The sequence below is a fragment of the Camellia sinensis genome, chromosome 11 (assembly GCF_055761805.1).
Source record: "Camellia sinensis isolate YWXY chromosome 11, ASM5576180v1, whole genome shotgun sequence".
Taxonomy (NCBI): Eukaryota; Viridiplantae; Streptophyta; class Magnoliopsida; order Ericales; family Theaceae; genus Camellia; species Camellia sinensis.
In genome coordinates this window covers 51,969,747-51,981,695 of record NC_138971.1, presented here as the reverse complement: position 1 = coordinate 51,981,695, position 11,949 = coordinate 51,969,747, and the positions used below count along the sequence as shown (strand labels likewise).

The window sequence follows — 11,949 nt, the reverse complement described above, 5'->3', positions numbered from 1 at the left end:
TGGTTTCAAAATTAATTTGTACTTCGCTTCTAATTTTTAAAAGTGATTTGATTAAATCACGGCACTATAATTATCCAATCAAATTAATTTTGGGAAAATTGGCCTAAGGTCCCTCCTCTACTTTTGATATGAGGAGAGGTCCTTTATAATATGTTTTGATGGCTAAGGTCCCTCAAATTTATTTTAGGTTATAAAGTACCTAAATTACCCTTCCTTTATAACATAAATTTGTTTGAATATTATATGGTTGAGTTAACTGATACATTTTGGAAACCGAATTTGAAGGGGAGATTTTGTCGGAGTTTTCGTCGGAGATTTGAGTGGAGATTTTATGGTGGAGATTTCTTCGGAGATTTCAGTGGAGTTGACGAGGAAGATTGCTACGACCGTGTAGATTTTGTTGGAGATTTCGTCGGAGATTTCAGTGGTGTGATAGTGTATTGATCGCGTAGATTTTCAGTGGAGTTGAATCAGGTTTGTTTTCGAAGGAGATAGCACATGCATTTTGATATTTGTTTTGAATTTTTGTGTAGAGAGAGGCCAGGTTGATAGAGTTGATTTTTATTTTTGGAATTAATTTTTTATTATTTGTTTTTTAATCAATTTGAAAGAGTGTTGACAGAGTGTTGATCGCGTAGGTTTTTGAGTTGAGTTGAATTAGGTTTGTTTTCGATTTAGATTCCAAATGTATTTTTATTTTTGTTTAGAGAGAGGCCAGCTTGATAGAGTTGATTTTTATTTTTGGAATTAATTTTTCATTCTTTGTTTTTTTGATCAATTTCAGATAGTGTTGACAGTGTAGGTGATTTTGATGTTTAGAGTTCATTTTTGGTGCTCTGTTTTTTATCAACATGCTGATGAATTATAGTTGTGTTCTATGTTTTTTCAAACCAGAGAAATTTCATTTTCTGCACTATTGTTTGTGTAGTCCAGAGGAAATTATAAGTGCATATGGACATATTATTAGAAGTTTGTAATGGCGATAGAATATGAGAAAGTGAATGTAAGTTCATAAATTTCTCTATACTTGTATTTGTAGTTCAGAGAAAATTGTAAGTTTGTTACTCACTTTCAGTTTGTAGTTCAGAGAAAAGTATTTTTCTGGACTTGTATTCTATGTGATTTTTTTTCTATAATTGTGTTTAATTGTTAGCAGTAAATTTCTCTGTGATTCATTAAGTTTCTGTGATTTTGTTTTTTATCATCTTGAAGGTGAATATCAGTTTGTAGATGTCTTCGGAGTTTTATTTTAAGTTCAGAGAAAATTATAATTTTTAGAAATTTCTCTGGACATTTATGTTGTTATTGTGAAGTGTTTGTGTGATTTTTTTTGTTGTTTTTTGTTTCAGTTTTAATGGACAGTGCAGTGTTGTTGCTGTGCAAATATGGGAATGATACTATTGTCATTAATGTTTCATGCGAATTGAATTTTGAGGAATTGGTTGGCATTTTGTGTAAAACATGGGAGAATTTGAAACCTGAGACTATGTGTATTTCATATTCTATTTTGGGCCATCCGAATTGTATGGTTCGAAATAATATTGATTTTCTGAATATGTTGAGGGTTGTTTGTGCACGCGGTGTTGATATAGTTGATGTTTCAGTTAGTAGATGTAGTACTTCTGATGAAGAGGATGAAGTGGGGTCTAATTGGGTAGATGTTGTGGATGGTGAGTGTGATAGGCTGGTGGATGTTGAAAGGAATTCACTCTCTAAGTTTTGTTCTCACCAAGAAAAGGTGTTATTGTCGGCTAGTTGGCGGAATAATATTACGAGTGTTGGACAAAAGTTTGAGGGTGGTGTGGTTGAGTTCCGTACTTTTTTATGCAAGTATGCTATTGAGGTTGGTTTTCAGTTTACGTATGTTAAAAATGACAAGTTGAGGGTTACGGCAGAATGTGCATATAAGGAATCAAGGGGATGTATGTGGCGTGTACATGCTTCTGTTGAAAAAACAAATGGGTTCTTCTACATAAGGACTTTGAACAATGAACATACGTGTGGTGTGGCGGTTCGTATGAGTAAACATTCGAGGATGACTTCCAGCTTGGTTTCTGGGCTGATACTTGAAGAGGTAAGTGCAAAACCTTTAACTCGTCCAGTGGATGTTGTGAAAGGAATGAAAGACAAGTATGGGGTCTCAATTAGTTATAACTGTGGTTGGTTGAGTGTTGAGAAAGCAAAATGTAGTACATATGGGGATTCTTGTTTGTCATTTGATCAATTACGGTGGTATTTTGATGAGGCATTGAAGAACAATCCAGGGAGTCGTTTTGAGTTAGATTTTGAAGATAACAAGCGTTTCAAAAGAGTGTTTGTGGCTTTTCATGCATGCATTGCTGGTTTCAAATATTGTCGGTCATTGCTTTTTCTTGATGGAACATTTTTGAAAGGACGATACAAAGGAGTTATGCTTGCTGCAACGGGGAAAGATGGGAATGAAGGTAATTGTAAATATATCTATTTTTATCTAAGTATGTGAATTTTCTATACATGTAGGAATTGAGTGAATGTGAATTTTCTCTGGTTTTGGCCATTGTGTGGATTTTCTATTGTTGTGGCCACTGTGACAATTTTCTCTGGATGTTGTCATTGTGTGAATTGTATCTGTAGGTGGTCACTAAGTGAATTTTCTCTGTATATTATGATTGTGTGAATTTTCTCTGTTGTTGGTCACTAAGTCAATTTTCTCTGGATGTTGCCAATGTGTGAATTTTCTCTGGATGTTGGCAGTGTCAAACTTCTCTTGTTGTTTTATTGTTCTATTTTTCTCTGTTGTTTTGTAGGTGGTCACTAAGTGAATTTTCTCTGTATATTATGATTGTGTGAATTTTCTCTGTAGCTGGTCACTTATTCAATTTTCTCTGGATGTTGCCAATGTGTGAATTTTCTCTGGATGTTTATTGTTCTATTTTTCTCTGCATGTGTGTACCTAATATGCTTGTTCCTATTTGTTTTGTAGGTTTTTTTCCTGTAGCTTTTGCTGTTGTTGATGCTGAGAATAAAGACAATTGGTGTTGGTTTCTTGAACATTTATATGGAGTATTAGGATCAGAAAGGGTGATAAGTTTCATATCAGATCGACATTGTGGAATTGTGGAGGGAATTGCTAGGTTTTTCCCTAACTGCTTTCATGGATTTTGTCTGGAACATCTAAAGAGAAATTTGAGGGATAAGTTGTCATGTGGAAACACAAATTTGGTTAGGGAGACGATTGTGTCCAAGTTTTCAGAATGTGCATATGCTCCAACAAAGGCATCATTTCATTTCAAGTTAAATGAGTTAAAAAGTGAGGGAGGAGACATTGTGAGTGTTTTCTTGAGAAGTTTACCATATGAAAATTGGAGTGATGCATATTTTGCAGGGAAACGTTATGGTGAGATGTATTCAAATGTTGCTGAGTCATTCAATTCATGGATACGAGAAGCTCGGCACTTGCCAATAACAAATTTGGTGGACATGATACGGTTGCAAATCATGAATATGAGGTCTGATAGGAGGCTGCTCTCTAGTAAATGGAATAAAATTTTGTGTCCTCGTATGGATAGTGTGTTGGAGAAGTCTTTTTTGGACGGGAGGACATGGAATGTGAGTTTATCATCTGATAATGTCTTTGAAGTGCATTGTTTTCCTTCGGTTATGGTTGATCTTGGGTTGAGAACTTGTTCATGTCGAAAATGGGAAATAAATGGGTATCCATGTCAACATGCTGTTGCTGCAATTTTTAGGAGTGGAAAGAATTTGAATTCATTTGTTGAACCATTTTTTCATGCTGATATGTATCGTCAAGCATACTCCTTTTCGATTGGCCCAGTTCCAACTGTTGAAAAACCTGTGTGTAGCATTGAAGATGCTATGATTTTACCTCCATTGAGCAAGAGACCTGCTGGGAGGCCGAAGAAGAACAGAATTGCTTCTACTGGAGAGTTTAAAAGGGTGATTAAGTGTAGTCGTTGTGAAAGTATTGGTCACCATAATAAGAGGACATGCAAGGAACCTTTGTTAAATAGTTGAGGATTATACATTTTATTGATGGAATAATACATTTGATGATTACTTTGTGTATTTTGTTTTGTGAAATTTATTTTTTGGACAGTGTATATAATAATATCAATCAAATTCATCCAGAGAAATTTTTCAATATGAGTTAAAGTGTGTTTGTTGATATATACTATAGGCAGTGGGTTTGTAGTACCTGTAAAATTCATCCAGAGAAATATTCCTATGGCAGAGAAAATTCTGTGTTGTGTTTTGAAGCTTCATATTCATCCACATAAATTTGACAATGGCAGACTAAAGTACTGTGTGGATTGTGTTTTTTCAATTTGATAATTGTTTTGTACTAACACAGTGCATTAGAGATTGAATGATCATATAGGCACCTTCTTTGGTGAGATATGAGTTAAATTTATCTGTAAATTTCTGGTAGCTTCATATCAGTCATTTCAAGAAATGTGCACAGCAGACAGAGAATTCAAAAAATTTCTCTGAGTTGAGAATTTCTCTGGACTCACTTGAACTCAGAAATTTGTGTCAAAGCCAGAGAAATTTTCATCCAGAGAAATTTTTCACCAACAGAGAAAACTATATGGGCATTGTGGTCTGAAATTTGAAATTCATGCAATGAAATTTTCCAGTGGCAGATAAAATTATTGTGTGCTTTGTGTTTTGTTGAGTTTGATGATTGTTTTGTACCAACACAAAGTTTTACAGATTACATGATCATATAGGCATCCCCTTGGGACGATACAAGTTAAATTTCTCTGTGAATTTCTGGTAGTTTATACCAGAGAAATTTCTGCAGACAATTTTCTCTGGTAGACAATTGTTGAAATTTACATTAGTCGAAATAAAAAAAAAAATGAAATTTAGATTAGTCAAGAAAGGATATATACATATACGTCAAGGATCATCATTCCTTCAATGTATGAACAAGAAAGGATATATACATATATGTGAGACAATTTTCTCTGTGTGGATATGTACATTGTCTTCCTTTCACTAGTTTCACTATTACATTTGTGGTTCTTCTGGGGGTATTTCAATTGGTTCAGTCCATGACCTGCCAACTTCGGTCACAAATCTCTCTATGAGTTCTGCCCTCATCAACCTTATCTCTTGTGTGGATAATTTGGATTTGATAGGTTCATGCTTGCTATATTGTTTCATTATATAGCAGACGAAGAGGCCACAATCCAGACTGCATACAAATTATAGGTATGGTTAGTTTTAAGAAACATGCAACAGAAATTATCTTATTTATAGATGTATGAAACTTACGAATCGCTTTCTTGTTGTGGAGCATTGTTGACATACTCAAAGTCATAACTTGTATTTTGTGAGTTAATTAATTTGAAAGAGGGTTGTGATTGAGCGTCTCTTTCAAGACAAGCTTTCAGAAAATTCTCCACGTAATCTTGCTGCAAAAAAATAATTTTTATATAAGAGAGAAATTTACGGACAAGTCAATGGGATTCTATGAAAATTATCATCACATAAAGATGATGATGGATCAGAGAAATTTGCACTCGTTACCAATTGTTTTGCATCTTTGACATATTTGTCTTCTGCATCATCCCTCCTTGGCCTCAATGAGTTGTAGAACCTCCATAAATTGTCTTGTTTGTCCAGGACAAGCAAGGTCCAGTGATTTCCATGTGTGGACTTCTCATTACCTCCAGTATTTATTGGGAAATGGAGGAACCTATAGTTCCTCCATGCTGTTTCAATATGCTTGTCAAATAAGGACACTCGAAAACTTTGATTTTCTGTCATGTTGATGAAATTCTGTGCTCAGAGAAAATCAAAAAATGGTTTTGTTAGTGACACAACTGACTTCAAGAAGTATATTAAGAAGAGAAAGTAGAAAGTAAATTCCAGAGAAAATCAAATAAAATAGTAGTAACATACTAAGCACATGGATGTGAAAAAAAATGAGGTTGGTTGTTGTTTCTCTCTGATTTGGTCAGCCAAAAGGATCTCTCCATAGCCATCAATGACCTGAAAAATATGATTTATAATTGTAATATTTGTTTTATAAAGGCTGATGGAACATTGCAGAGAAATGTTGATGAAAGGGAAAGACTTACATTGTTGGCAATTTCTTTTTGCTTTATGAGGTTTCCAATGTCTTCAAAGGTAATGATATTCAACTCACTTGTCCAAATTAAAGCTCTACAAGATGACAAAGAAGGGATTGAATTGTTGTTAATGCAACATAAGTTTGTAATTTGTTGTTTGTTATGTTCTATTTTGTTTGTTGTACTTACTCAAGCCCAGACACATTTGATATGTGCTGCAAGATGTCTTTTATATGATCTTTTATCAATCTTGAAATGGGAAGAGTTTGTGGAAAGACCCAAGATTTTGTGATGTTTATAGGTTGAGGCAAGACGTATGCATCAGCATCAAGCACTTCTTTGTCCTTTGTGCTTTGCTCAACTTGTTTTGCAGCTTGTTTTGAAGCTCTAGTCACTTTCGCAACTTTCGGATATTGGAATTCTGGATCATGCTGCTTTTCCTTCCTTTCTTTTGCCTTTAAATTTTTTATCATTGAGGTTGGATCTTTTTTGACTGTAGGCAGTGAAAGTATTAGGAAAAGTGAAATTTCTCTGAAGCAACAGATGATATTTCAATATGTAAATTTATTTAATTCAATATTTTGTAGTTACCATAGAGTTTCTTCTTTTGTTTCGGTTGTTGTTTGTGTGGGATTTGCTCTTGTTGGGTTGTTGGTTGTTGTTCCAGTTGCATTCCAACTATACACAGTGAAAATCAAACAAGCCCCAAAAATGGAATAAGAAAATATACAGAGAAATGAAATGAGCAGTAGAAATATAACTAATGTGTTGAGAGAGATATAACTTCCAGAGAAAATTACCAATGACAGAGAAAATTATAATAAATAGAAATTTCTCTGAGTTATGATGGCACAAGGACATAACTTTTTGTGGCTCAAGATTTTCACTGACCTTGTGGTTGAAGTTGTGTTGGTGTTCGGTATGGTTGTGTTGCTAGTTGGACAGATAGTTCTTGAACTTGTTCATGCAATTTGGCATTTTCAGTTTCAAGCTCCGAATTTGAACACCTCAACTGTTGAATTGTTTTTGCATCATCTGCTTTTTCAACCTCCAACATCCTTAGTTTCATTCGGATTGTGCTTTCTTTTTCTTGAAGTTCTGAGTTATGTGATGTCAGGATTCTTATTGAAATATCCTTTTCAGCAAGTAATTCCATCCAATTTCTGTCTTCTTCTTTTTTAGATTGAGACAGTGCCTTCAGTCTTTGACGTAGATCAGCAATTTGGGCATCCTTTGATTCCTCAAATTCTTCAGGCTGATGCATTGTTGAGCCACAAATGCCATCATGTTGTTGGTCCATCTGCTCATTATTTTCTTCTTCATCACTTTCATCCTTGTTCTCTTCTTCTTGTTCATCTTCATCTTCATCTTCTTGTTCACTTTCTTTCTGTTCATTTTCTTCTTCATCACTTTCTTCATCATGTTGTTGGTCCATCTGCTCATTATTTTCTTCTTCATCACTTTCTTTATCATTTTCTTTCTGTTCATTTTGTTCTTTGTCTTCTGGTTCTATTTCTTCACTTTCTTTGGTGGTTTCTTCTTCTGTGCTGCTTGCTTGATGTTCTTGTCCATTGCTGGTTTCTTTGGTGGTTTCTTCTTCTTTTTGTTCATTCCCTCCATCTTCAGATGGATCTTGTAATTTCTCCTTGAATATGACAATTGCCTTTTTTAATTCTTTCTTTGTCTTTTTGCCAAGACAAAACTCCTCAGATGGGTTTTTGACTAGCTGCTTGTTATCAATCTGTAACAGGAGACTCTTTTTTAGAGAAATGTTACAAAATTCACTCAGAGAAAAAATTCAAATAAGGAAAATAAAATTCATCTAAATGATACTAATTGGAAACAAACTTCAGAGAAAATTGTATTGAGCCAGAGAAAATTAGAGGCATGGAGTTAATTGTATGGGGCAGAGAAAATTATGAAACAGTGAAATAAACAGTGTTTATAAGTTAATGTTTTACTATATTTGTGTCAGAGAAATTTGAATACCAGTGAAAATTCATTAGAAGGGTAGAAATAAACAGTGTTAATCAAAGATGCAAGGCACACAAGTTATGGGCAGAGAAAATTACACACAAGGAGATAAAATTTGATGGGCCAGAGAAAATTATGTGACAAAGAACATAATTCAGATATTAGAGAAAATGAATCAGGGCATATAAGTTAATGTGTTACAATTGTGGTCAGAGAAATTTGGATGGGAGAGAAAATTGATTACAATGGCAGAAATAGACCAGTGGTTAACAAAGAAGAAAACAGAAATTGATATTTCAGAGAAAATTAATCTTAATCAATCAATGCATAAGGAGGGAAACAAAGCAGTAGTCAGAGAAATTTTTGAAATTTCACTGGGATTTCGGTAGCAATAGGAATCTAACCTGTCGAGGTGCAAGAGAGTGGACTGGTGTCTTCTGCAGCTGTTTTGTCAAGGTTTGAAGGTTCCACTTGGCACATCTTGGGAAGTCTGTTGTGTTACTGTCTTCTGAGTCAATGATAGTTGCATGTTCACATAGCCAATACTGTGATGAAAATGAAAGTAAATAAAATTTTGTAAACGCACAAATTTGTAAGTATGATAACTGCAAATTTGAATGGATATTATACTTACCAGCAATGCAATGACACACCCTGTAACTTTTTCTGGAGTTCTATGCAATGCCATGATAGAATCAATCAATGTTGATGTGATTGCTTCCGGCCAATCATACTGTTTCATTGATTCAAGAGGTTCCACATACTTTATAAAAACCCAACCTATTGAATTCCCACTTGTTGCAAAAAATAGGGTGAGACACAAGTACAATGTAACAATGATTGCTACATCTTTGAAGTCAGTTGGTTGCTTGCCTTTCATTGCTTTGACCAAGGCATTTTTAAGAACAGGACCAGTGAGCCTTGTGTCCTTTTGGAATCTTCTCCTGAGGAATGCAGATTTTGGCTTTTTAGAGTATCTTAATGACATGGCTCCTTTACCTCCTTCCAAACCAAAAATCAAGGTCATGTCATTTGTTGTAAAGGTCAGGTTCTTCTTCCCAACTGTGAATGCTTTTGTTTTTTCATTGTAACATTGGATTATGGCAACTACATCATCATCGGATTTCCTAGATTTCTTTGGATCCATCCTTCCAGTGGTTAGAGCTTGAATCAAATACCAGAATGGGGTCTTTTGAAGCTCTAGAAGATGTTTTGAACTGAATTTAAGTGTTTGAAAGAAGGAGACGACAGATGACAGGTTGGATCGGTATTGAATGCTGTAGTGAGCTCTCTTTCTGTAGAGTTTAACAGGTTTTTTCCCCCTTGAGCTTGAGTCTTTTGAAGTTGGGGTACTCATCTGGATGCTAGTTGCTTCATCAGCTTGGACTTGTGTGTTTTGGGAAGGAGTTTGTGGTGTTTTATTGCTGGTTTTTGATCTTAGATGATAAGAGGACTGAGAGAGTTGTTCTTGCTTCCTTGGTGTTTCTAGTGTTTTGCTGCTGGTTTTTGATCCTAGTGCATAAGAAGACTGAGACAGTTTCTGTTTTTTGCTTGGTGTTTCCGGTGTTTCGCTGCCTTTACGTTTTGCCATTTCTAGACAATGATTAAAGCATAGAGATGTCAACATTAAATCCCAGAGAAAAATGGAAATGTCAGAGAAAATTACAGATAAGGCAGAAAATTGGAGATGCAGAGAAAATTACAGATAAGGGAAAATTACAGAAATTTTGACATGTCAGAGAAAATCAACTCAGCATCATAAACATGGGAGAGAAATTTTCAATAATTGTTTAAATTACAGATAGAAGTAAACATACCAGAGAAAATGAATGATAGAAAAAAGTAAACATGGCAAGTGAAAGAAAATTTGCATTCCACAATTAGCAAAGATAAAATAAACAAAGTAATGTAAACATGGCACTGAGAAGTATACCATATTGAAATCAAGAATTGAACAAAATAAACATACCAGAGAAAAATGCACATTCTGGAAAAAATTACACATTCTTGAGGAAATTTCCATTCCAGAGAAAATTTCAATTCATAATATTAAAATGCAAGAAAAATTTACATACACAAGCAGAGAAAATTAACCATGATAGAGACACTCAATGGAGGAAAGTGGTGCGATGTGGTCAGAGAAAATTATAAATACCAGAGAAACTTAGACAGGTGCAAGAGTGTAATTGACATTGCAGAGAAGGATACATATTCCAGAGAAATTTACAAAGCAGAGATATTCAGAGACAAAATGACAAAACATATTCAAGAATAAGATTAAAATTCAGAGAAATAACTTTTTCTCAAAGTACATATGGCAGAGAAAATTCCAAGAAGAAACATTCATTCCAGTCCACAATATTAAAATTCCAGAGAAAATTTAAAATGACAAAGACACAAGGGAGGAAAGTGGTGCGATGTGGTCAGAGAAAATTGTAAATACCAGAGAAACTTAAGACAGAGGCAAGAGTGTAATTGACATTGCAGAGACGGATACATATTCCAGAGAAATTTACAAAGCAGAGAAATTCAGATACAAAATGACAGAAACATATTCAAGAATAAGATCAAAATTCAGAGAAATAACTTTTTCTCATAGTACATATGGCAGAGAAAATTCCAAGAAGAAACATTCATTCCAGAGAAAATTATAAATACCAGAGAAACTTAAGACAGAGGCAAGAGTGTAATTGACATTGCAGAGAAGGATACATATTCCAGAGAAATTTACAAAGCAGAGAAAATTGAAAGAACAAAATTACATTAATCAAAAATCAGAGAAATTCAAATGCCAGAGAAATTTACAGATAAAATCAAACAAACATGTTGAAGAATATGTTCAAAATACACAGAAATAAATTTTTTCAAATGCAGGTAGCTTTTTATTACGAAATTGAAACCCTAATTTATGAAAGGTTATTATAAAATGCTATTAACTGTGTTTGCAGAGAAAATCTAGTTGTATTGTAGAAAAACTGACCAGAGTTAGGATGAAACTTGAATGATGAGCTGATATGGTCCGCGATGAAGATGCGACGTGACGAAGATGGACTGAGATGATGATAAGCCGTGAAAACGAAGCTTTAACGTAGGTCAGAGAAATTTGTGAGGAAGGAATGGGAATGATCTTTGGAGAGGATAACGAAGCTGTAATGTCGATGGTGCAGATGATGTTGAAACCCTAATTCTGCTGGTCTTCTGTTCGTGAAGATGCTGGATGTTTGGAATGTAACTGAGACGTCGGAATGAGTTTGGTTCTGTGTTGATTTTGGCGAGGGTATTTTGGTCCACAAAATAATTAAAAACGCGCGCCAAGTTGCTTCAGGGACGTGAGGCATCACTATCTTTTTGTGTGTCCTTTAGCCTCTAAATTGTTATTATTAGGGACCTTAAAAAAAAATCCCCATTAATTTTTTGTATGATTCATCTATTCGAAAGGTGTTAAAGAAAATAAAAAATTTAAATTGGAAAATTTGGCTATAAACCCCCTTTACCTTCCTTTCATAGTTAAAAGGACTAAGAAAAAAATTATACTTTCTAAAGCCTCTCATAATTATAAAATCTTGCATAAATGACAAAATTTATTATTTAAATATTTTATTAGACTATTATACCATCAACTAAATTTTCTCACATTCTCCACCCACTCTCTCCCCACCTTCTCTGTCTTTCTCCTCCCTCTCTCCCTTCTCTAACTCCTTCAAGCTTCAGATCTGGAAGCTTCAGACCTCGCCAACGCCGCCGGCGTCCGATCCTCTTCCGCCGCTCCCTCTGGAATCGAGCTTTGATTCAACAGGTTAACGAGAATCACCAGTCGAAGATGCCTGACAATCTCATCAAGAACGTTGCCTTAATTCGAGAGATCAACAGTAATATATCCAAAGTCATATCTCTC

General features: G+C 34.7%; 2 protein-coding genes across 2 annotated transcripts; one reads left to right on the top strand and one right to left on the bottom strand.

Annotated features, from left to right (window-relative positions):
• Nucleotides 1–605: 605 nt before the first annotated feature.
• LOC145801950 (uncharacterized) lies at nucleotides 606–4,146 on the top strand. Its single transcript, XM_082893896.1, has 2 exons — nucleotides 606–2,444; nucleotides 2,963–4,146. Exons 1-2 carry the CDS (start codon nucleotides 1,355–1,357, stop codon nucleotides 4,012–4,014), a joined length of 2,142 nt encoding a protein of 713 aa, XP_082750022.1. The 5' UTR covers nucleotides 606–1,354; the 3' UTR covers nucleotides 4,015–4,146.
• A 727-nt stretch (nucleotides 4,147–4,873) lies between these two features.
• Nucleotides 4,874–11,462, bottom strand: LOC145801949 (uncharacterized). The gene is made up of 11 exons (XM_082893895.1): nucleotides 11,035–11,462; nucleotides 8,689–9,647; nucleotides 8,459–8,599; nucleotides 6,972–7,821; nucleotides 6,672–6,758; nucleotides 6,270–6,573; nucleotides 6,090–6,174; nucleotides 5,911–6,000; nucleotides 5,536–5,787; nucleotides 5,281–5,420; nucleotides 4,874–5,200 (listed from the first exon to the last, which is right to left on the bottom strand). The coding sequence occupies exons 2-11, from the start codon at nucleotides 9,643–9,645 to the stop codon at nucleotides 5,014–5,016; spliced, it is 3,093 nt and encodes a 1,030-aa protein (XP_082750021.1). The 5' UTR covers nucleotides 9,646–9,647; nucleotides 11,035–11,462; the 3' UTR covers nucleotides 4,874–5,013.
• Between the last annotated feature and the right edge of the window lie 487 nt (nucleotides 11,463–11,949).

Excerpts from the sequence above, each read along its gene's own strand:
- LOC145801950 (XM_082893896.1), top strand. The coding sequence starts at position 1,355 with ATGGACAGTGCAGTGTTGTTGCTGTGCAAATATGGGAATGATACTATT. Across the intron at positions 2,445-2,962 it reads GGGGAAAGATGGGAATGAAG|GTTTTTTTCCTGTAGCTTTT; the intron begins GTAATTGTAAAT and ends TTTGTTTTGTAG.
- LOC145801949 (XM_082893895.1), bottom strand. The coding sequence starts at position 9,645 with ATGGCAAAACGTAAAGGCAGCGAAACACCGGAAACACCAAGCAAAAAA. Across the intron at positions 6,001-6,089 it reads AAAAAGAAATTGCCAACAAT|GTCATTGATGGCTATGGAGA; the intron begins GTAAGTCTTTCC and ends CATATTTTTCAG. Across the intron at positions 5,788-5,910 it reads TTTTCACATCCATGTGCTTA|AATTTCATCAACATGACAGA; the intron begins GTATGTTACTAC and ends CTCTGAGCACAG.